Genomic DNA, 21830 nt, shown 5'->3' with positions numbered 1-21830 from the left:
CACACATCCTGAGTGTCAATATCATGATATCTTTTCTAAGATTATGGTCACTAAATGATAAAATATCTTCTATTTATAGCCTTTTTGAGTAGAAAAGGGCCAAAATCAGTAACTCAGAACCAGAAATGTCCACTAAAATTACATTCAGCACTACACAAAAACAGACACCACCACTGAATTTGTGAAGGGGCAAGAAGATCCATTGAAATCTCCAAAAGCTAAAAAAGACAACCCCAGAAAACAGAGCAAAATGGGCTAATGCACAGATAAACATGTTGTCTTCTTCTGCTATCCTTCACAAGCTGGAATTACCACCAACTTTTGAAAATATGTCTTCTAGTCCAGGGCCTCAAATGGCCATGCCATTCATTTGATATTATGATCTAAATGTCGGGTTACTGTTAGGCTATTACAAACCATTTTGTCTGAATTATTGAATGACCCTGTAATAATTTAATATTATATTGTACAAGTTTCGGTTCGTGAAAATCGGTCCAATAAAAGTGACATTTTTTCCATTTTGTATTTGAAATTTTTCCCTATAAAACACACAATCAATTTACGTGTAAGCAATCTGATTTTAGATGTTTCAAAAATATTTTTCATAAGGTACACTACATAGTACTAATGTAGCTAAGTCAAAAGATCTTTTAATTCAGTTGCATACCGAAAGTTACGTACGTGGTAAACCAAATAACTGGTGAAAGTCTAGCCGATTTAATAAGGGCGAAAGAACTGTAAAAATATTGATTTTAGGATTGGTTTTATTTCTATCTAAAGATCTGAATTTCACCTCCCAAGCTATCCTTCACCCTGTAGAACATAACCAAAATAACAAATCTTTACATACATATATGACACGAAATATGGGGTCCTGCAGATTGTTCCAATTTCAGGTTTTACCAGTAAAATATTGAAGAATGGGTTGATCTGCAGGTAGGAAAGTTGTAAAAGATAACTCACCAAATGTATCATGATATCAATATTACAATACATGTTTTCGAAAGAAAACACAATTACACCCAAATCCAGTAAATGCAGTGTTCTATAATTGATCACAAAGGTAGATGTACATTGTGGTGTCGATTTATAGACCTACTGTGAAAGGCTAACCATCAACTTGCCCGGGCAATAATGGCAGCGCACTTTCACATCAGGCGACGATGTATAGGATATGGATATTAACTTGGATCGATATTTCTCGTCTCCATCACGAGCAGTAGTTTCAATGACTTTCTCATCTTCTACATCTTTGGGAGACTTTTCAGCATTTTGATCTGCTTCGGGTACTCTATAAGAGATCGCAATTAGCGATTCCCGAGTCTTGTCCTCAGCTATGTCTTTGACAGGCTCTTTCTTATCCATAGATCTCAATACTGAAACATCAAATGGAAGGGGACTAACCAGATTGAAACAATATGATGGAAACCAAGCAATTTGTCTTCAAATCCTTCAGGCCGATCTTAATATATCAGCTCTTATAAGGAATATTTGTAAAAGTTCTACAACTATAAATTATTAATTCTCTCCGCAGATTGTAATAAAGAAATAACTCTTCGTTGCAACAACAATATTGATTCAAGAGAAAACCAAACGATACATGTCCCATGGAAATCAATCATCATTAAATGTCACCACAAAAATATAGCATTTGAATATTAACACCAGGAAATATGTCTCCCTTGGAATTACAACGTCCCTCTAACCCAAGAATACTTTTTCACGTGGAACCTAATTCACTGTATACCAATTTTCTTCTTCATTGGAATGAAATAGAAGCTACAATGCCCATGCAAGAACTCGACAAAAGCATGGTTCCTAGAACATCCTAAGAAACAATGATATTATGCCACCAAGCAAGCGGATACTAGCTCACAAAAAATTATGTAAAACTGGCCAATATCCCCTCTTGTTCAGCTTCAATCAAGAAAAATAACTAAATGATCGGTATATTTTCATAATCCTACCACTTGATCTAACAAAAGAATAATGCAGATGTCTGAGCGTGTAGAATGATGTTGAAATGAGAGACAGGCTTGAAGACTTGGTCTAGGATAGAAAGAAGGCCATCGGGAAAGACTACCTGCTAATTAGCTGAGTTCACTAGATTCACATGTCTAATCAACAACTTCATCTGGCAGTCTTATTTCTCTTTACATTGGATGATTCGTCTATATATCACTTTGGTTCATTCTCGAGTGTCTATTTCAGAAACACCCACACCCAACACGGGCCACACCCACCCCCCCACCCCCCAAAAAAAAACACCAGATCAAACTTTGAGAGCACTGAAAACTACAGAACATAGAGGCGTGCCTCATGAGAAAAGTATCAGGAACAGTAACATCTTTACGACACATCCGTGATTCAGCATAAACTCTTTATACACCAACTCCCATGAAAAGTTACATAAATAAGTGAAATATAATTATTGCAACCAGCTTCTGATTTCTGAACTACACTCGATACTACCCCAGCTTCACCATAAAAAGAAGCTACTCCACTAAATTTAGTCAGTACAACTTACACAACAAATGATGATTATAAGCTATCATTAGATATGAAAACCGGTAAGTATCACCTAAGATATATCCAAGATTCTAAAATTTCTTAGGCGCTAGTCGGACATTAGACCAAAGACTAGCACGTCTAGTGGTATCTGTAGTTTGGGGTATTCAAATATGAGGGAAAGCAAGAAGAAAACAATGAAAATGGGAGGCAAGTGTTGAACACTTTGTCCTTAAGAAGAATTTGCCCTCACAATGTGCTAGAGTTTGTGGTAATCTTCTCCCAAGATACAACTACAACACTTGAATAATGAGCACTCAAATATTCAAGTTCTTTCACAAAGAAATGGATGAACTCTCTCTTGTAGAAGAAAGGAAGAAGGAGAATATGCTTATGCTTGTATGTGTTTGAATGTGTTTTTGATTTTCAAATAATCATGCATTTTATATTTTTCATGCAAAAGACATGATCTTTCATTCATAGAGAGTGTCCCTTGGCCATTGTAACTGATCAAAAACATCAAACAATGCCAAGGAGATGAAAAAACATCAGAAAATTCGAAAAAACCCGAAGGGACGCGTCTGTGCGCGCAGGGGCGCACGCCCGCTCGCACGCTGCCGAGCAGCGCTCGGCAGCCCCTGCCGAGCGCGCTCGGCAGCACATGCGCGCCGCTCCGCGCGCATGTGCGCGCCTGCCACTGTCATGTGCGCGCACATGCGCGCATGTCACTGCCATGCGCGCGCAGACCCGCGCGCACTTGCGCGCTGACCCGCGCGCATGTGCGCGCCGGCTACTGTTCATGCCGAGTTTTTTATTTTTTATTTTTATTTTTTCGATTTTTGTCCCTTACACGTTCCAACTACTCGTTTTATGTTCTTTCAACATATGATGAACTTTTTCGAGATTTATTCAGAACAATCGAACTTAATATTCGTTCATTAAGCTTCGTTTTTCTTTTCGAATTTTTCCAAATCAAACACATTGATTTATTTGCTTAATTTTCATTCATTAAGCACCAAAATTCCAACAGTATCAACATATTAAGATGAAATTCGGTGTGTTAAATCAGGTCAACAAACCGCATTTCTTGTTGGACTTTGGCTTAAAGACTATAAAAAATTATTTTTTGTTTTTTAATTGGACTTTTAATTTTAAAAAAAACCAAAAAAAAAAAATTTAATTAATCCTAGGGATGCCTAGGCTGGCCTACTAGCACTTTTTCGTGCGGCCGCCTAGGTCGAATTTTAGAACACTGGGCATATTAGTTAGCATATAATGCCTAACACGTCTTGCTATCCCCTATTCGATTAGTTAATCAGCCAGGTGCATAAAATATTTTTGAACCCTTTTCACACAAAAGGCTATCAGCAAATGCTAACGCATAAGGTACTCAAAAAATCTTGTCCATGTACCAAAATCAGATATCTGAAATATAGGATGCCATCAACACCTCAAAAGACTTCAAAATATAAGAAACAAATGAAATCCGGGATTCTAGTCCGATGAAATGAACCCCAAAGACTAAAGTCGAAAACTACATAATACGATGCTCGATAATCGTATGGAGATCAACACAATTTGCAGATAAAGGGCCTTCTCACACATTGAAGCAGAGGCCTAAAATCCCCGGTGATAAAACTTCAAAGACAGAAACTCGAGATGAACCCCCCAATAGAAATGAACACCAAATATTAAAGTCGAAAACTTCATAATATGATGCGCCAAAATCATATTATGATCAACATAATCTGCAGATAAAGGGCCTTTTCATACACACAGACGCAAAGGCCTAAAATCCGCGGTGATAAATTTTCAAAGACAGAAACTCGAGACGAACTCCACGAAGAAAAAACATAATAAAACCCCCTAAGATCTTGTAAGGCTCGAGATTATTAATTTTCATTGACGTACGACTCGGAGGATATGAGAATGCATGTCATAAGATGAAAGTACAAAATATTTCATGTGTGAGAGGCCGCACCTGCGCTTAGAACAAGAGTGCACCCGCGGTCATAAATTATGGAATTTTGAATGTGCTGCCGAAGCCAAACCGCACCCGCGGTGTATGGACAGAAAGTTGGCCATTTTATTCGTAGCATCACCGCACCCGCGGTGCAGAAAGACCGCACCCGCGGTGACAAGACCGCACCCGCGGTCTTGCAGGGACCGCACCCGCAGTCGTCACTTTTGAAAAATAAAAATCATGCCGAAGCATGAGCGCACCCGCGGTCTAGACATGAGCGCACCCGCGGTGCTGCATGCGAGAAGTCCACCCCTTCTTCTTAAAGTGACACATGGCATGGTATATATATGGAGTGGTGCTGATTCGTGTTTTCTTCAATTCCAGCACAGAGAACCGAGACTTTCTTTGAGAATCCTCAAGTTTTCTTCAAGGTTTGAGGTAAGATATCTCAAGATTTAGCTACCCGAATTTAGTTCCGATATCGGTTTTGAACTCCTTGCATCACAGGCTAGAAAAGGGTGTAATTTTCCTTCAATTACAACATGTTTTGATTCATATGTGTTGGGAGAATTAGGATTTGAGTTAAGAAATATGTTCTTATGATTATAAGGATTGTAGATTTGAAACCGGAACGAAGAAATGATATCGAACTCAATTGTTATAAGTTTTAGCATATATTGACATGAGATTATGTAGATTTTGAGATCTTGACATAGATATTATGATGATTATAAGTTGAGAATCGTACAATGTTGATATATGTTGAATTGGGTTAAACGGTATCGAAGAATTATGTTGTTATGCCGTCGATTTATACCGAGATTGATTAAGAATTGTATAAGACTTGTTGTGAGTTGTTTGATGATATGGTATCTATCAACAATTGCCATTTCAGATTTGGAGTGACTGAGTTTGTACCCCGACTTCGAGACTTCGATTTATTTCACAATAAGAAAGGTATAAGCCATGTTTGTTTGGGAAGCCACAACTCAAATAAAATATTATTTGAGTTCCCAACCAAAATCACATACTAGAATTATTGTATATATGGTAACATGTTTATGAATTGATTATAGAGTTATATTCAAATCTTGTTACATGATTATGCTTTGATTATAGAATTGTATTCAAGCATGTAAGATCATTGTGATATTCAGATATGAATATGAGCATCCTTTGTTACAGGTTGATATTCATTGCATTTAAGATAGGAGAGTCGTTGACAGCTATTGTCAACTATCTAGATGTTCGGTGTATCTCAGCTTAGGAGCAGCCTTGACTCCTATTGTAGTCGTTGATACAGCTCAGACCGAAGTCTAGGAGTAAGACGTACAGTCACCCCGAGTGGGAGGGTAGGTGACAGCCATTGACGTCTTATTCACACCGGGATCCCTAGAGTTCTAGTCGAGTCGAGTCCAGACATGGTTTGATTCGCATTGCATGTTTATATGATTGTCATTCATAATAGCATGCTTCATGTTTAAATTGATTATATGCATGTATACATGTTTATACTGGGATTTGTTCTCACCGGAGTTTCCGGCTGTTGTTATGTCTGTATGTGTGCATAACAACAGGTGGGGCAGGATATGGGTCACGCAGAGGATGAGAGATGGACATAGCGTGGTGATCTCGGGCATAGCAGAAGAACTAGTAGTTGTACCTTTGGCATGTACTGTATTTTATTACTAGTTGTTGAGAATGGTTGGAACAAGACATATTGTACCTTATGTTTGTAATTTAAATAAAGAATTTATGTTTGTTTATATACATTAGATTTAATGTTGAAAAGCGAAAATTTGACCCACTTTTTATATTAATGATCCATTTAATCCCAAGGAAAAGAATTAGAGCCCGGGTCCCCACAACAGGTGGTATCAGAGCCAGAGTTCTTTTAGACTAAGATAGAATAGAATGAGCGGGATAGATTGAGTCTTCTTCCTTGCTTTATGATGTGATAGCATGTTTATTGCTTTCCCTATTACATGTTGTGTGTTATCTGATTGATTGCAGCATGTGATTGACTGAATCAGAACCGATTCTGGATCAGAGGTAAATGATCAGAGGAGGGCTGAGACAGTTAGTATAGATTGTATACTAAACTGTTGAATCGCGGATACATGTCTCCTAGAAGAGCAGCCGTTCCTTTACGACCACCAGTACCAGAACAGGGTAGCACATCTGGTGATACGATTGATGTTACTGCTACGCCCATGGAGACTCTATTAAAGCGATTCCAGTCTTTCCGACCACCGACCTTAAAGGGTACAGAAAATGCAATCGAGTGTGAAAGCTGGTTGGAGGATATCGAGATGTTATTCGAGTCTCTGGAATATAGTGATTAGAAGCGAGTGAAACTCATTGGCCATCAACTGCAAGACGTGGCTAAGTATTGGTGTTTGAATATAAGGAGAGCACTAGAACAGTGTGGCACCGAGATTACATGGAAAGCATTCAAGACAGAGTTTTATCAGCGATTCTTTCCTGTATCCTACCGTAAAGACAAAGGCGCTGAATTTGCAAACCTGAGGCAAGGGCAATTGAACATTGAAGAGTATGTTGCTAAATTTTCTTCTTTGCTTCGTTTTGCACCTCACGTTTCAGGTAATGATGAGGCCGTAGCAGACCAGTTTATAAATGGCCTGAATCCAGATATCTTTACGTTGGTGAATACGGGGAGACCCAACAACTTCTCGGATGCATTGAATCGTGCCAAAGGAGTAGAAGCAGGATTGCTTAGGCAACGGAGTGTTCCGTATGTTGCTCCGAGTCCGAGACCGCCACTACCTCCGGCACAACATCCTCCTAGATTTGATAGCGGCGGTAGTAGCAGCGGGTGGAAGGATCCGTTAAAAGCAAAGGGCAAACAGTTTAAGAGGGCAGGGAGCAGTTCGTCGAGCTCCAGCGGGTCAAGACAGAGAAGTCCTGGCCAGAGTTTAGAGGCTATGAGTGGATATTGCAGTACGTGTGGAGGTAAGCATGCCACAGAATAGTGTCAGGGTGTAGTGGGCAGATGTAATATATGCAAACAACCGGGGCATTATGCCAAGGTCTGTCCTCAGAGAAGTGGTGCATCGAGATTTCAGGCTGCAGGGTCGTCTGCCTCAGTGACTCAGCCTGAGAGGCAAGCTTCATCTGTTCACTCATTTCAGCCACCACAGACACAGCCTAGAGCCAGAGGTAGCCAGACCGTGAGCCAACCCCCTCGACAACAGGCTCAAGTGTTTGCATTGACCGAGGAGCAAGCACAAGATGCCCCAGATGATGTCATAGCAGGTAACTGTTCTCTTTGCGGTTATCCTGCTTATATATTGATAGATACGGGTGCATCGCATACATTCATATCAGAACGATTTGCATTATTTCATTCTCTGCCTGTTGAGTCTTTGTTAGATGTCGTGTCTATTACTTCTCCGTTGGGAAGTGGTTTGATAGCTGTGACCATGGTTAGACATTGTATCTTACAGTTTGAGGGTCATGAAATTGATCTAGATTGCATAGTACTGGGGTTAGATGACTTTGATTGCATTGTGGGGATTGACATGTTAACAAAGTACAGAGCCACCGTGGATTGTTTCCACAAGATTGTCAGATTCAGACCAGAAATGGCAGAAGAGTGGAAATTCTAACGTAAGAGTTCCAGATCCCGGATTCCCTTGATTTCGGCTTTGACTATGAATAAGTTGTTACAGAAAGGAGCAGATGGGTTCCTTGTGTATGCTGTAGACGTACAAAAATCTAGCCCGACATTGGCAGACTTGTCACTAGTACGGGAATTTGCAGATGTGTTTCCAGAGGAGATTCCAGGGTTACCTCCAGTGCGAGAGGTAGATTTTAGTATTGAATTGATTCCATGTACCACTCCTATTTTGAGAGCTCCGTATAGGATGGCGCCGATAGAGTTAAAAGAATTGAAAGCACGGTTGGAAGATTTGCTAGCCAAGGGATATATCAGACCTAGTGTATCTCCTTGGGGCGCTCCGGTACTATTTGTGCGAAAGAAAGATGGATCGATGCGGTTGTGTATCGATTACAGGCAACTGAATAAGGCAACGATAAAGAATAAGTATCATTTGCCTAGAATTGATGATTTATTTGATCAGTTGCAAGGATCCTCTATTTACTCTAAGATTGATTTGCGATCCGGATATCATCATCTCCGAGTTCGAGATGTAGACATACCGAAGACGGCATTTCGAACTAGGTATGGGCATTACGAATTTATTGTTATGTCTTTTGGTTTAACAAATGCTCCGGCGGTATTTATGGGCTTAATGAATCAAATCTTTCAGAGGTATTTGGATGATTTTGTTATTGTCTTTATCGATGATATTCTGGTGTATTCTAAGAACAGGAATGAGCATGCAGAACATCTCAGAATTGTGTTGCAGACACTGAGAAATGAGAGAGTGTATGCCAAATTGTCAAAGTGTGAGTTTTGGTTGAATCGAGTTGTCTTTTTGGGACATATCATATCTGGAGATGGTATTTTTGTAGATCCGAGTAAAGTGGAAGCTGTGATCAATTGGTCGAGACCGACTTCTGTGCCAGAGATACGCAGTTTCATGGGTCTGGCAGGATACTATAGACGATTCATCCAAGATTTTTCCCGTATTGCGAAGCCAATTACACAATTGACACAGAAGAATGCGCCATTCCTATGGTCTGAGGAGTGTGAGTCTAGCTTTCCAAACACATATTTATTCATAAAAAAATATTTTTTTAAGTATTTGACCAAATGGTGTGTGAGATGTTGTCATCTTATTCCAAGTGAAGACCAAAGTGTGGCCTTACCAATTAGGATCTTGATCTTTTTCAATATTTTGGAATAACTCAAATCATTATATTATAATAGTTATAGTTATTAAAATAGTTAAACCATCTAAAGTATTTTTCTTAAATGATATAATCTCATAAACGAATATGTCATTCAAAAAATAAAATAAAACTTACATAATTCCTCCTTGTATTGTTTATGTTATTATATATGTATGTACATATATAGAATCAAAATTCCCAAAATAAAAATTTAGATTTTAATCCTATTTTGATCAAAATTTTCATATGCAAAATTTCTTCTTTTTACATGTGATTTGACCTTTGCTTTTAAATATGGCAAAATTTTGTATGAGACAGTTTCACGGATCGTATTTTGTGAGACGAATATCTTATTTTGGTCTCGTTGGGATCCAGAAATCGGGCTGTGTGCAGAACTAGTATTAGACTTAAAATTAAAATAAATTGTTTTTAAAAACTAGTTTGTTTCTTTAACATTTTTGTTTAAACTTTAAGGACAAACTCGGGATTGATCTAACCTGAGACGCGCTTTGGAGAGCTCCCAATAACACCGTCTGTAACGCTTGCTTAAATCCTCCATTTCCTTAGCCTTCAGAATCGACGCAGCCGCCAAAGAAGACAAGTCAAACGCGTTGGCTGAAGTGATCTGTGACCCGAAAGACTGAACCGCTGATCCAGATTGGATCCAATTCACTAGATCGGTGGATTCAGGAGCGGTGGAAAAATAGCGCACCATAAGCCCATGGTGGTAGGATTCAGAAGAAGGGCCGAGGAAAAGTTGAGCAGAAGGGCGGAGGATGGCGAGTTTGGATGAGTAACTCCGCCACATGGCGGCGCGTTGGGATCCAGAAATCGGGCTGTGTGCAGAACTAGTATTCAACTTAAAATTAAAATAAATTGTTTTTTAAAACTAGTTTGTTTCTTTAACATTTTTGTTTAAACTTTAAGGACAAACTCGGCATTGATCTAACCTGAGACGCGCTTTGGAGAGCTCCCAATAACACCGTCCGTAACGCTTGCTTAAATCCGCCATTTCCTTAGCCTTCAGAATCGACGCAGCCGCCAAAGAAGACAAGTCAAACGCGTTGGCTGAAGTGACCTGTGACCCGAAAGACTGAACCGCTGATCCAAATTGGATCCAATTCACTGGATCGGTGGATTCAGAAGCGGTGGAAAAATAGCGCACCATAAGCCCATGGTGGTAGGATTCAGAAGAAGGGCCGAGGAAAAGCTGAGCAGAAGGGCGGAGGATGGCGAGTTTGGATGAGTAACTCCGCCACATGGCGACGCGTTGGGATCCAGAAATCGGGCTGTGTGCAGAACTAGTATTCAACTTAAAATTAAAATAAATTGTTTTTTAAAACTAGTTTGTTTCTTTAACATTTTTGTTTAAACTTTAAAGACAACTTGGCATTGATCTAACCGTTGCGATTCGATTTGGAGAGCTCCCAATAACACCGTCCGTAACGCTTGCTTAAATCCGCCATTTCCTTAGCCTTCAGAATCGAAGCAGCCACCAAAGAAGACAAGTCAAACGCGTTGGCTGAAGTGACCTGTGACCCGAAAGACTGAAACGCTGATCCAGATTGGATCCAATTCACTGGATCGGTGGATTCAGGAGCGGTGGAAAAATAGCGCACCATAAGCCCATGGTGGTAGGATTCAGAAGAAGGGCCGAGGAAAACTTGAGCAGAAGGGCCGAGGATGGCGAGTTTGGATGAGTAACTCCGCCACATGGCGGCGCGTTGGGATCCAGAAATCGGGCTGTGTGCAGAACTAGTATTCAACTTAAAATTAAAATAAATTGTTTTTTAAAACTAGTTTGTTTCTTTAACATTTTTGTTTAAACTTTAAGGACAAACTCGGTATTGATCTAACCGCTGCGATTCGATTTGGAGAGCTCCCAATAACACCGTCCGTAACGCTTGCTTAAATCCGCCATTTCCTTAGCCTTCAGAATCGACGCAGCCGCCAAATAAGACAAGTCAAACGCGTTGGCTGAAGTGACCTGTGACCCGAAAGACTGAACCGCTGATCCAGATTGGATCCAATTCACTAGATCGGTGGATTCAGGAGCGGTGGAAAAATAGCGCACCATAAGCCCATGGTGGTAGGATTCAGAAGAAGGGCCGAGGATAAGTTGAGCAGAAGGGCGGAGGATGGCGAGTTTGGATGAGTAACTCCGCCACATGGCGGCGCGTTGGGATCCAGAAATCGGGCTGTGTGCAGAACTAGTATTCAACTTAAAATTAAAATAAATTGTTTTTTAAAACTAGTTTGTTTCTTTAAAATTTTTGTTTAAACTTTAAGAACAAACTCGGCATTGATCTAACCGTTGCGATTCGATTTGGAGAGCTCCCAATAACACCGTCCGTAATGCTTACTTAAATCCGCCATTTCCTTAGCCTTCAGAATCGACACAGCCGCCAAAGAAGACAAGTCAAACGCGTTGGCCTAAGTGACCTGTGACCCGAAAGATTGAACCGCTGATCCAGATTGGATCCAATTCACTGGATCGGTGGATTCAGGAGCGGTGGAAAAATAGCGCACCATAACCCCATGGTGGTAGGATTCAGAAAAAGGGCCGAGGAAAAGTTGAGCAGAAGGGCGGAGGATGGCGAGTTTGGATGAGTAACTCCGTCACATGGCGGCGCGTTGGGATCCAGAAATCGGGCTGTGTACAGAACTAGTATTCAACTTAAAATTAAAATAAATTGTTTTTTAAAACTAGTTTGTTTCTTTAACATTTTTGTTTAAACTTTAAGGACAAACTCGGCATTGATCTAACCGTTGCGATTCGATTTGGAGAGCTCCCAATAACACCGTCCGTAACGCTTGCTTAAATCCGCCATTTCCTTAGCCTTCAGAATCGACGCAGCCGCCAAAGAAGACAAGTCAAACGCGTTGGCTGAAGTGACCTGTGATCCGAAAGACTGAACCGCTGATCCAGATTGGATCCAATTCACTGGATCGGTGGATTCAGGAGCGGTGGAAAAATAGCGCACCATAAGCCCACGGTGGTAGGATTCAGAAGAAGGACCGAGGAAAAGTTGAGCAGAAGGGCGGAGGATGGCGAGTTTGGATGAGTAACTCCGCCACATGGCGGCGCGTTGGGATCCAGAAATCGGGCGGTGTGCAGAACTAGTATTCAACTTAAAATTAAAATAAATTATTTTTTAAAACTAGTTTGTTTCTTTAATATTTTTGTTTAAACGTTAAGGACAAACTCGGCATTGATCTAACCGTTGCGATTCGATATTTCATATACGAATATCTACTTTATTAAAGATAAACAAATGAATATTACAAATTTATATATATTTATGTAAGTGAAAAAATTTCAATTTATGTGTGAATAACTTGCATAATTATTTCTTCCACAACAGTAAAACTAGGAAGATAGGGCAGATACACATTTCTTGAACAAAACACAACAATACCAGCCCAGAATGTAGCCTTACTGAAGTACTTAAACATCCCATTACTTGAATCTATTTGAACTACAACACATATCAAACGTCTCACGACCAAATTTCACCGCCCCATAACACGATAAAACACTTGATTTTCAACAGAAGACAAGCCCGCGTAATCTAGTTTCGCCAACTGTTTTGTTTCTTGGCTTCAAATGCTGCTCCGTCGTTGATCATATCCTGTGCGTCCGTCTCCATTCCGAGCTTGGAAAGAGCAAGAGCCTGCATATAGAAGGCCGTTGGCCATTCGGGCGAGCAAACCTGAGCCTGCATGGCGTCTCTCAAAGCAAGTTCCGGTTGGCCGATCATCAGATAAGAGAGAGCTCGCCTCACGAATACCGTGCCAGATGGGACAGTCATCAACGATACAAGCTACATGAAGCAAAATAATTGGATTCGGTTTAGGAAAGAAGAGGTGAGAAACATTACATATAAGAAGTTACGTGTGATATGTTTCCAAAAAATGGTGGTATGCAGAATTTTGAGTAAATGGACAGTCTCTAATTACTGAATGAACCTCGACTTTGCAGGAACATGAACAGCGAAACTGCCCTGTCACACCCCAAACAAGCTCAAACAAGCAAGATTGTATACAGATTCTACTAACCACTTACTTCGTATCCACACTCACTTTATGGAAATTATTGATCCAAGTTGTTGTAGAAGTTCTACTGGTAGCACTAGAAAGCCATTAACATATATCCCAGGATTTGATGTAGGACAAGGTATTACATGCTCGACACATACGATGGTAGAATATCAATCTTGAGCAAACAAGAACACTATACCTTGGAGTAGTAGTCAATCGCATTCTTGAAATCCTTGTCTCGGAATGCAATATCCCCAAATTTCTTTGTATTTAGCATGTCTTGAACTTGTTGTGTCCACTCTTGGAATGAGAGCTTCACCAATTACAAGATGATTTCAGTGAGCAAACATTACATAAATATGAATTGCAAATGGTAAAAGTAGAATAACTTCATACAACATAGATTACGCATCAAAGTTCAGATTGTAACACGTTCTAAACAAGCAACATTGACTTTCAATACATACTTCAAGCACAAAAGAATTTGGAGTAATACTTAGAATATCCAACAAACTTGAGATGGTTTCTGATTCTATGTTCAAAGATTACAAGAAAATAGCTAACCTCATTATCGGCACCTTCATCATCTTTGTAACCTGTCTTAAGCAAGATGTCCTGTACGGCAGTAAGGTCCATTCTTGCACAAGCCTTTCCAAGAGGAGATAGCATGGTGGGCAGAACCACAGGGGTTTTTGTCAGACCCATAAGCACATGCGATGCGACCTACAATGGTAAATAGCATCATGTTTGCAAATTAATTCGAAATATTGAGCTAATAGAGCAGGAGCAGTTGGTTTTCCAAAATCTATGTGATCATGGGTAAGTGCGTATAACAAAAGAAAATCTGCTAGATTGAAGTGTTACCTCATTCTGCTTTTGAAGGGGTGCTACAGCAGTAAGAAGAAACTTGATACTAGGCCTATCCCTAGCCTCATACTGAAGGCACTTTGAGGCAAGTTCGACTAGTGCGGTAGCATCGTCGTTAGCATATTGACCCTCCAAGGACGAGTCCATCACCAATAAAACATTTTTTCCTCTAATCAGGTCCAAAGCCTGAGGAACAGGCTCAACATTAAGAAACTCATCAATTAAAAGACTAAGAAAATACACAAGTCATCTTGGATATATGACATCATTGACTAATGAGGTCAACAATCATTTTAATGCAGCAAATTTCATGTGACTATCACATCCTTCTGCATTCCTCATAATAATTACTGAATTAAAAGTGTTTTTCATTCTCTGTCTTACGTCTTTTCAATATTCAGCTATATGGTACTGAGGTTGATCAACTCAAAACTTACTATCAACTATGCCATTAGTATCTAGTATGTGCGTTATAATTAATTATTGTAAGATGCTGCTCAAGTATTTGAGAGTAATTAGTTAAAAAAGTGAAACTGAAACCTAAAAGGGTATAATGCTGAAAAAACAAAAACAAAAACCAGGAAAACATAAATGAATACGAGTGATAAAAGTACTGTACATGGCTGGGTGGAATATGCTTCCCACTCAAAAGGTCCAGAAGCACAGTTCCATAACTGTAGATCACGCTCTCTGGAATCACCCTGCCTGAAAAGGTTAAGATAAAAAATAAAATAAAAAATAAAAAATAAAAAAGTCAAGTCATACCAAATTATTAGATAGTGCAGTTAACCAAGCATGGTACATCACTCAATGTAAACCATCTTTGAGATTGTCATTATACTTGAATCTCTTGGAACTATGGAAGAAATAACCGCACACTAAAGTGTCTCGAGTTATAATCTCTTGTTCAGCAAGGTAGCTATCATAGAATTTTAAGGTAAGGCTTCATTGCTTGGTCTATTTTCATGCGCAGAAGATTCACTTTGATAATTTAATGCATATAACGAGGAGGAAATAAAATTGTGGAGTTCAGAAGATTGATAAAATTTTAGCTAATGTGCTCTGCCTGTCATTTTTATTTCCGATAACTTATCCAGTGAGCCGTTCCATCGTGAATCTCCTTTTTTATGTATGGCATATGGTATCCTAGTTATTGTCCATCAAGAAAACATCTTTCAAGTTTCAACATGCCCACCATAGCTGTATAAGGCACTACATTTTTCGTTCATTTGATGCATCTATGCTGGAGTAAGAAGGAGCAGTTCACAAATATTTTCAAGCTCGAACAAGAAAATAGAGACAAGCCCTGAATCACCATTCTCATATATTAGAATGGTACTCGAGCAAATTTCAACGGTAACATTATATGAAGGAGCTACAGGGAAAACATGAATATACCTGTACGTAAAAACTCCGGGGGTGTGTAAGCTAAATTGGTGCTATAGCTCTTCCCATCCCTACTGTTTTTCATCAAGCCGAAACTAGATAACCTAGGGTCTCCATCCTGCAATATGAACCCGTGTAATCAAAACCAAATGATCCATTTTAACTGTCAATTGCCATTTACACCAGCAAAAATCTTATGACGCATCTTGTTCAGGTTACAGAGGGTTACAGTAAGCCAGTTTCTACATTAGAGGATTACAGTAAGACTGTTTCTACACTAATGAAAAGCATAACCATTTTATAGTGACCATATATCTGGGACATGGTTGATGGTCCAATGTAGAAAGGCAGTTCATTTTTTAGGTCACACTGAAAATACGAGCACAAGCAAACTGGTAGACTAATTGACTAGTAATGTTCAGTTTCTGCGAGTACAAGATTAATGGTTGTTCGGGCAACTTATGTTAACTCGATTACCTCATCAAAAAGAACTCTGTAAGCATTTAAGTCGTGATATATTTTCCGGTCTTCGGCATTGCAGTGGTCAAGGGCTTCTGCAATGTTGTATGCGATTCTCACACGCATTTCCCACTGGAGAGGTTGTTTATCCCCTGCAGCAAAATGTGAAGAAACACACCCGATGAAATGGCGGAAAATCAGAAGCTTAGTTATGCTTTATATGTGAACAAGTCGAAAGGGAGGGCCAAAAGATATTCAGCCTAAGACATATGTCAAATGATTTCAGAATCACTGAAGTGAAGAGAAAAAAATAAAAATAAAAAAAATCCTACAATGAAACAGATGCTTAGATAGCGTATCATTTGGCATATATTCAGCAATTAACAGGCGTTCATCTCCTTCAGCGCAGCATCCAATTAAGTTCACCATTCTCTTGTGTCTGACCTTGCCAACTCCAGCAGCTTCTGCCTGTGAATGAATGTCATCGATGATGTTGTAATGAGCTTAGCAGTTTTTCAAAATTAGACATTTTCTTGTGAAAAACCGTCATGGGATAGCATAGTAATTCTTCGAAATGACATCTCACGCTCAGTCATTTACAGTTGATTGACAATGACAAACAATTTCAAATTGATGATACAATATATCCTAGCAAAATAAGTTGCAACGTATTCAATATATGTTAGATAGCATATCCAAAAAACTTTATAGGTGTTAAACGAGAGATATGACAAAAATCTGCCGTAAAATTAAAGGATTTTATGGAACACTCCTCAAAATGCAAATATTAATGCGTAAATTGTTATACTAAATCAGAACCAATTAACTGTAAAACTACTCCTTTCGACAGTTAAACAAATAAAGTGACAGATGGAACAATATCACCAGGAGTGATTGTAATTTTACTACAGCAAAAATCAAGTAAAAGAACACTACTAGCACATTGGTCCAGCTCACATATGCACTACAATTGAATGGTAAGTAAATGAAAATATGTTGACACTTGTATCACCGAACATATAGAAAACTGACCACAAACTGTTGCGGATCAGGCCATGATTGCTTTGAGAATCGTTTGATGGCAACAAGCCTGTTATTTCGAAGTTTCCCTCTATACACAACATTAGGAGCTCTCTCTCCACTCTCTGAAACTATCAACTCACTGCTGAAGCCATTCGTTGCAGCTCGCAATTCTGAAAGTGCAAATTCGTTGAAAGCAGGTATTTGATCCTGATCCAATTGGCCCCCGTTTTCTGGGCAGTAATCAATCAACATATAAAATGTCTCAGAAATTTTTAGTTGTTTTACCCTTGAATATGGAAAATGCAGAATGTTCAATGTTTAACAATGATACAAAACATTCTGCTTGTACAAGTGTGTGTTAAAATATTGTCCGCCTTTTGTAACTATTAGTTTTTATTATTTAATAAAATATCGTTTCCTAAGCGTGTGTTAACATATTAAAGTATAATTCTATCTGAAATAATCATATCCCAATGTGACACTACCACAGCTCAATAACCCGATTTTTATTTGCTCAACACACATAAAAAAAACCAAGTGACAAAAGGGTGAATAAATAAAGTGCAACACATATTTAAAACTGAATTCTAAACAAAACGCAAATTGTATCCAGACACGATATTCCCAGGGGAAATTATGAAGGACACGAAAGTAGTCCGTGAAAGGTAAAACGCATGCTATAAAATGTATGACATCGACAATGTTTCCGGCCAAAACTCAAAAAAACATAGAGCGGGCTGGGCGCAGTTTCGATAAAAGGACTCAGGAATGACCTGAACACTGAACGACTGGAATGGCCACGATATCAGCTGAAAATATGTGGTACTATGGTAATAGAATGGTATTACCGTACATGGAAAGTTTTATGTAGAATTATAATAATTTTAATTAGCTAAAGAAAATGGATGATCTGGATCTGTCCAAGACATCGCAAAGGAACTGGAATGGTAGCCAATATGGCACCAAGATACATTCGCATCTACTTGATATCTTGATTCACACCATCCAAAGGATATTTCAAGTGCGCAGATAACAGAGGTAGAGAGAGAAAATATATATCACCAGTCACAGATAAACGAGCACATAGGCTCAATCATTCATAAATCACATTCTTATAATCTCGGAAACTAACAAAAAACAAATTAAGAAGATTAAGAAACAATGAGAATCGATAAACGTCGCACCCATAATGAGTTAAAAGTACACAAGCCAATACGCTCAAAAGCTCACCAAAAGGTTAAGTAAGAACAAAGAAGAAAGATTGAAATACCCGGATCTGGTTTAGCATCAGGCTGAGAAGATTCCTGGTCAGGTGATTGAACGTTAGCGGTTTTGGACTGCAAACAGCCCATCTCTAGTTTGCTCACATTCACACTTCCACACTCACTCCGTGTATTTAGCACTTAAATAAGTACACTACTTTATGCTTACCTACGAGCTAAAAACCTTGACAGGTGGTTTCAGCTTTCAAGAAACAAGGACAAAAACTTGATATTGCCCAATCAAATCAAGAGAATACCTCTCCACCTTTACCTATGAGCAAAAAAACATGTTGGGTTTCAAGAAACAAAGCTAAAATTTCAATCTTTGGGTATCAATGTAAGAAAGTTCCACTAAATCTTCTATCTTCGAACTAAAAACCTTGAAAGGTGTCAAGAAACAAGGCTAGAACAATTTGTTCACGGGAAATCAATGTGGACGCAACTTTACCTGTTTATGAGAGAGGGATCGATTATTAGAAAGAGTGGGAGTGGGATTTGACATGATAAGAGGATGATTGGCATGTGAAGAGAGAAGAAGAGGTACTGATTTTGCAGTAAAAACTGTAAAATGCTTTGGTGGTTGTGTGCATCCAACCGAGCAGTTCCATTTTTCACACCTGCAGCAACTGTGTGCGTTTCTCTGCGTTTGTGTGTAAAGCTTGTGTGCCTTTTTGTGTGTATAAAGTACGGGGCAAAAAAAAAGTTTAGATAGTTTGATATATAAAAATTGAATGCTTTTTTCCCCATGGTTTATTTACTTTTAATGTTTATATCAAAATAAACTTCAAATATCTATTCAAATAGTATCTGTCTTATCAGATAGTCTCACGAATCTTTATCTGTGAGACGGATCAATCCTACTAATATTCAAAATAAAAAAGTAATATTCTTATCATAAAAAATAATATTTTTCATGGATGACCAAAATAAGATATTCGTCTCACAAAATACGATCCGTGAAACCGTCGCATACAAATTTTTGTCATATTTAAAAACAAAGGTCAAATCACATGTAAAAAGAAGAAATTTTGCATATGAAAATTTTGATCAAAAAAGATTTAAAATCTAAATTTTTATTTTGGGAATTTTGATTCTATATATGTACATACATATATAATAACATAAACAATACAAGGAGGAATTATGTAAGTTTTATTTTATTTTTTGAATGATATATTCGTTTATGAGATTATATCATTTAAGAAAAATACTTTAGATGGTTTAACTATTTTAATAACTATAACTATTATAATATAATGATTGAGTTATTCCAAAATATTGAAAAAGATCAAGATCCTAATTGATAATGCCACACTTTGGTCTTCACTTGGAATAAGATGACAACATCTCACACACCATTTGGTCAAATACTTAAAAAAATATTTTTTTATGAATAAATATGTGTTTTGAAAAATATTCGATAAAAATAATTTTTTACCCAAAAAATATGATTTTCTGTTTTAAAAACATAAAAAAAAAACCCTTTATTATACATTAAAAAGTATACTTTGAAAATAATTTTTATTAAAAAAATTAAAAAAAAAACATTTTACAAAAATTTGGTCAAACACATATTTAAAGTCTTTTTAACTAATAAAATACTTGTCTAGAATGAGCCTCATATCTAATATAATAGTATTTAAGAACCATTAATTATAACAAAACTGTATTCTCAGAGCATTGTCCCAATAATGCATATAAGAATAGACATCTTTGAGAAGATGTCCGAATCAGTGGAATAAGAAATCGCTTAACAAATGATCAGGAAGTTGAGAGTTTACCCGTGTCCATCAAAAGATAGTGGCTACAAATTCTATAGCTATTAAAAAAAAAGGTCAAATGAAATTAAATAAGAAATGACATGGGTTTAGATGGGAGTTATTTTATTTACAAACACGTCGGACAATAGAAGGGAGACGGGTGAGTAGACGTGAGACATGAACGGCCCAACAATTTAGTTCGAATTCTATTTAACGGGCCTGTGACAGCCCAAAGAGTTAAGAATAATTTTAACCGTCCTTCGGACCAGGCATGTGCATCGCTCGTGACAATCGCGAACGAACTTTCCCATTTTACTACATCGGAATCTAACCGAAAATGTCGGCATTTCTCCATTTAATCGAGCAGGTATTTGTCTCCGAAATCTCTATGTTGTTTGTTGATTTCTTCATTTGTTTAATTCGTGTTGTTGCTTAATAATCATTTCAATGGAGGTATGTACGCTATCTTTCTTTATTTTGAATCGATGGTTATTGGTTTTTGTTTTGTCTCGTTTTGACTACTATTTGACTTTAATTTCGTTCTGCTATAGTTGATGGCTTCGTGATGAAATTTGTTGTTTCATGTCCGAAGTTTTGACTTGACGTAAGATTGATTGCCCCTTTTTTGTTTGAAGATATTAGGGGGTTTTATTATGTTTTTTCTTCGTGGAGTTCGTCTCGAGTTTCTGTCTTTGAAAATTTATCACCGGAGATTTTAGGCCTTTGCGTCTGTGTGTATGAAAAGGCCCTTTATATGCAGATTATGTTGATCATAATATGATTTTGGCGCATCATATTATGAAGTTTTCGACTTTAATATTTGGTGTTCATTTCTATTGGGGGGTTCATCTCGAGTTTCTGTCTTTGAAGTTTTATCACCGGGGATTTTAGGCCTCTGCTTCAATGTGTGAGAAGGCCCTTTATCTGCAAATTGTGTTGATCTCCATACGATTATCGAGCATCGTATTATGTAGTTTTCGACTTTAGTCTTTGGGGTTCATTTCATCGGACTAGAATCCCGGATTTCATTTGTTTCTTATATTTTGAAGTCTTTTGAGGTGTTGATGGCATCCTATATTTCAGATATCTGATTTTGGTACATGGACAAGATTTTTTGAGTACCTTATGCGTTAGCATTTGATGATAGCCTTTATTTTTTGAATGACATATTCGTTTATGAAATTATATCATTTAAGAAAAATACATTAGATGGTTTAACTATTTTAATAACTATAACTATTATAATATAATGATTGAGTTATTCCAAAATATTGAAAAAGATCAAGATCCTAATTGGTAATGCCACACTTTGGTCTTCACTTAGAATAAGATGACAACATCTCACACACCATTTGGTGAAATACTTAAAAAAATATTTTTTTACGAGTAAATATGTGTTTGGAAAAATATTCGATAAAAATCAGCCAGGTGCATAAAATATTTTCGAACCCTTTTCACACAAAAGGCTATGATCAAATGCTAACGCATAAGGTACTCAAAAAATCTTGTCCATGTACCAAAATCAGATATCTGAAATATAGGATGCCATCAACACCTCAAAAAACTTCAAAATATAAAAAACAAATGAAATCCGATAATCTAGTCCGATGAAATGAACCCCAAAGACTAAAGTCGAAAACTACATAATACGATGCTCGATAATCATATGGAGATCAACACCTTCTCACACATTGAAGCATAGGCCTACAAAAACGCAAATGGAAAACCGTCGCTATTATAGCG

The 21830-nt window shown here is 38.0% G+C and overlaps 1 protein-coding gene and 1 pseudogene across 1 annotated transcript; both read right to left on the bottom strand.

Annotated features, from left to right (window-relative positions):
* Window positions 1–937: 937 nt before the first annotated feature.
* Window positions 938–21830, bottom strand: part of LOC140826685 (serine/threonine-protein kinase BSK2-like) — a 31657-nt pseudogene continuing 10764 nt past the window's right edge.
* Window positions 12558–19005, bottom strand: LOC140826684 (serine/threonine-protein kinase BSK2-like). Its single transcript, XM_073189191.1, has 10 exons — window positions 18336–19005; window positions 17075–17295; window positions 16375–16510; window positions 16061–16194; window positions 15596–15701; window positions 14817–14902; window positions 14195–14383; window positions 13895–14053; window positions 13530–13643; window positions 12558–13113 (listed from the first exon to the last, which is right to left on the bottom strand). The coding sequence occupies exons 1-10, from the start codon at window positions 18415–18417 to the stop codon at window positions 12862–12864; spliced, it is 1479 nt and encodes a 492-aa protein (XP_073045292.1). The 5' UTR covers window positions 18418–19005; the 3' UTR covers window positions 12558–12861.

Source organism: Primulina eburnea, chromosome 3 (genome assembly GCF_022965805.1).
Source record: "Primulina eburnea isolate SZY01 chromosome 3, ASM2296580v1, whole genome shotgun sequence".
NCBI lineage: Eukaryota > Viridiplantae > Streptophyta > Magnoliopsida > Lamiales > Gesneriaceae > Primulina > Primulina eburnea.
Note: the sequence above shows the minus strand (reverse complement) of the source record. Positions and strands in the feature narration are given on the sequence as shown.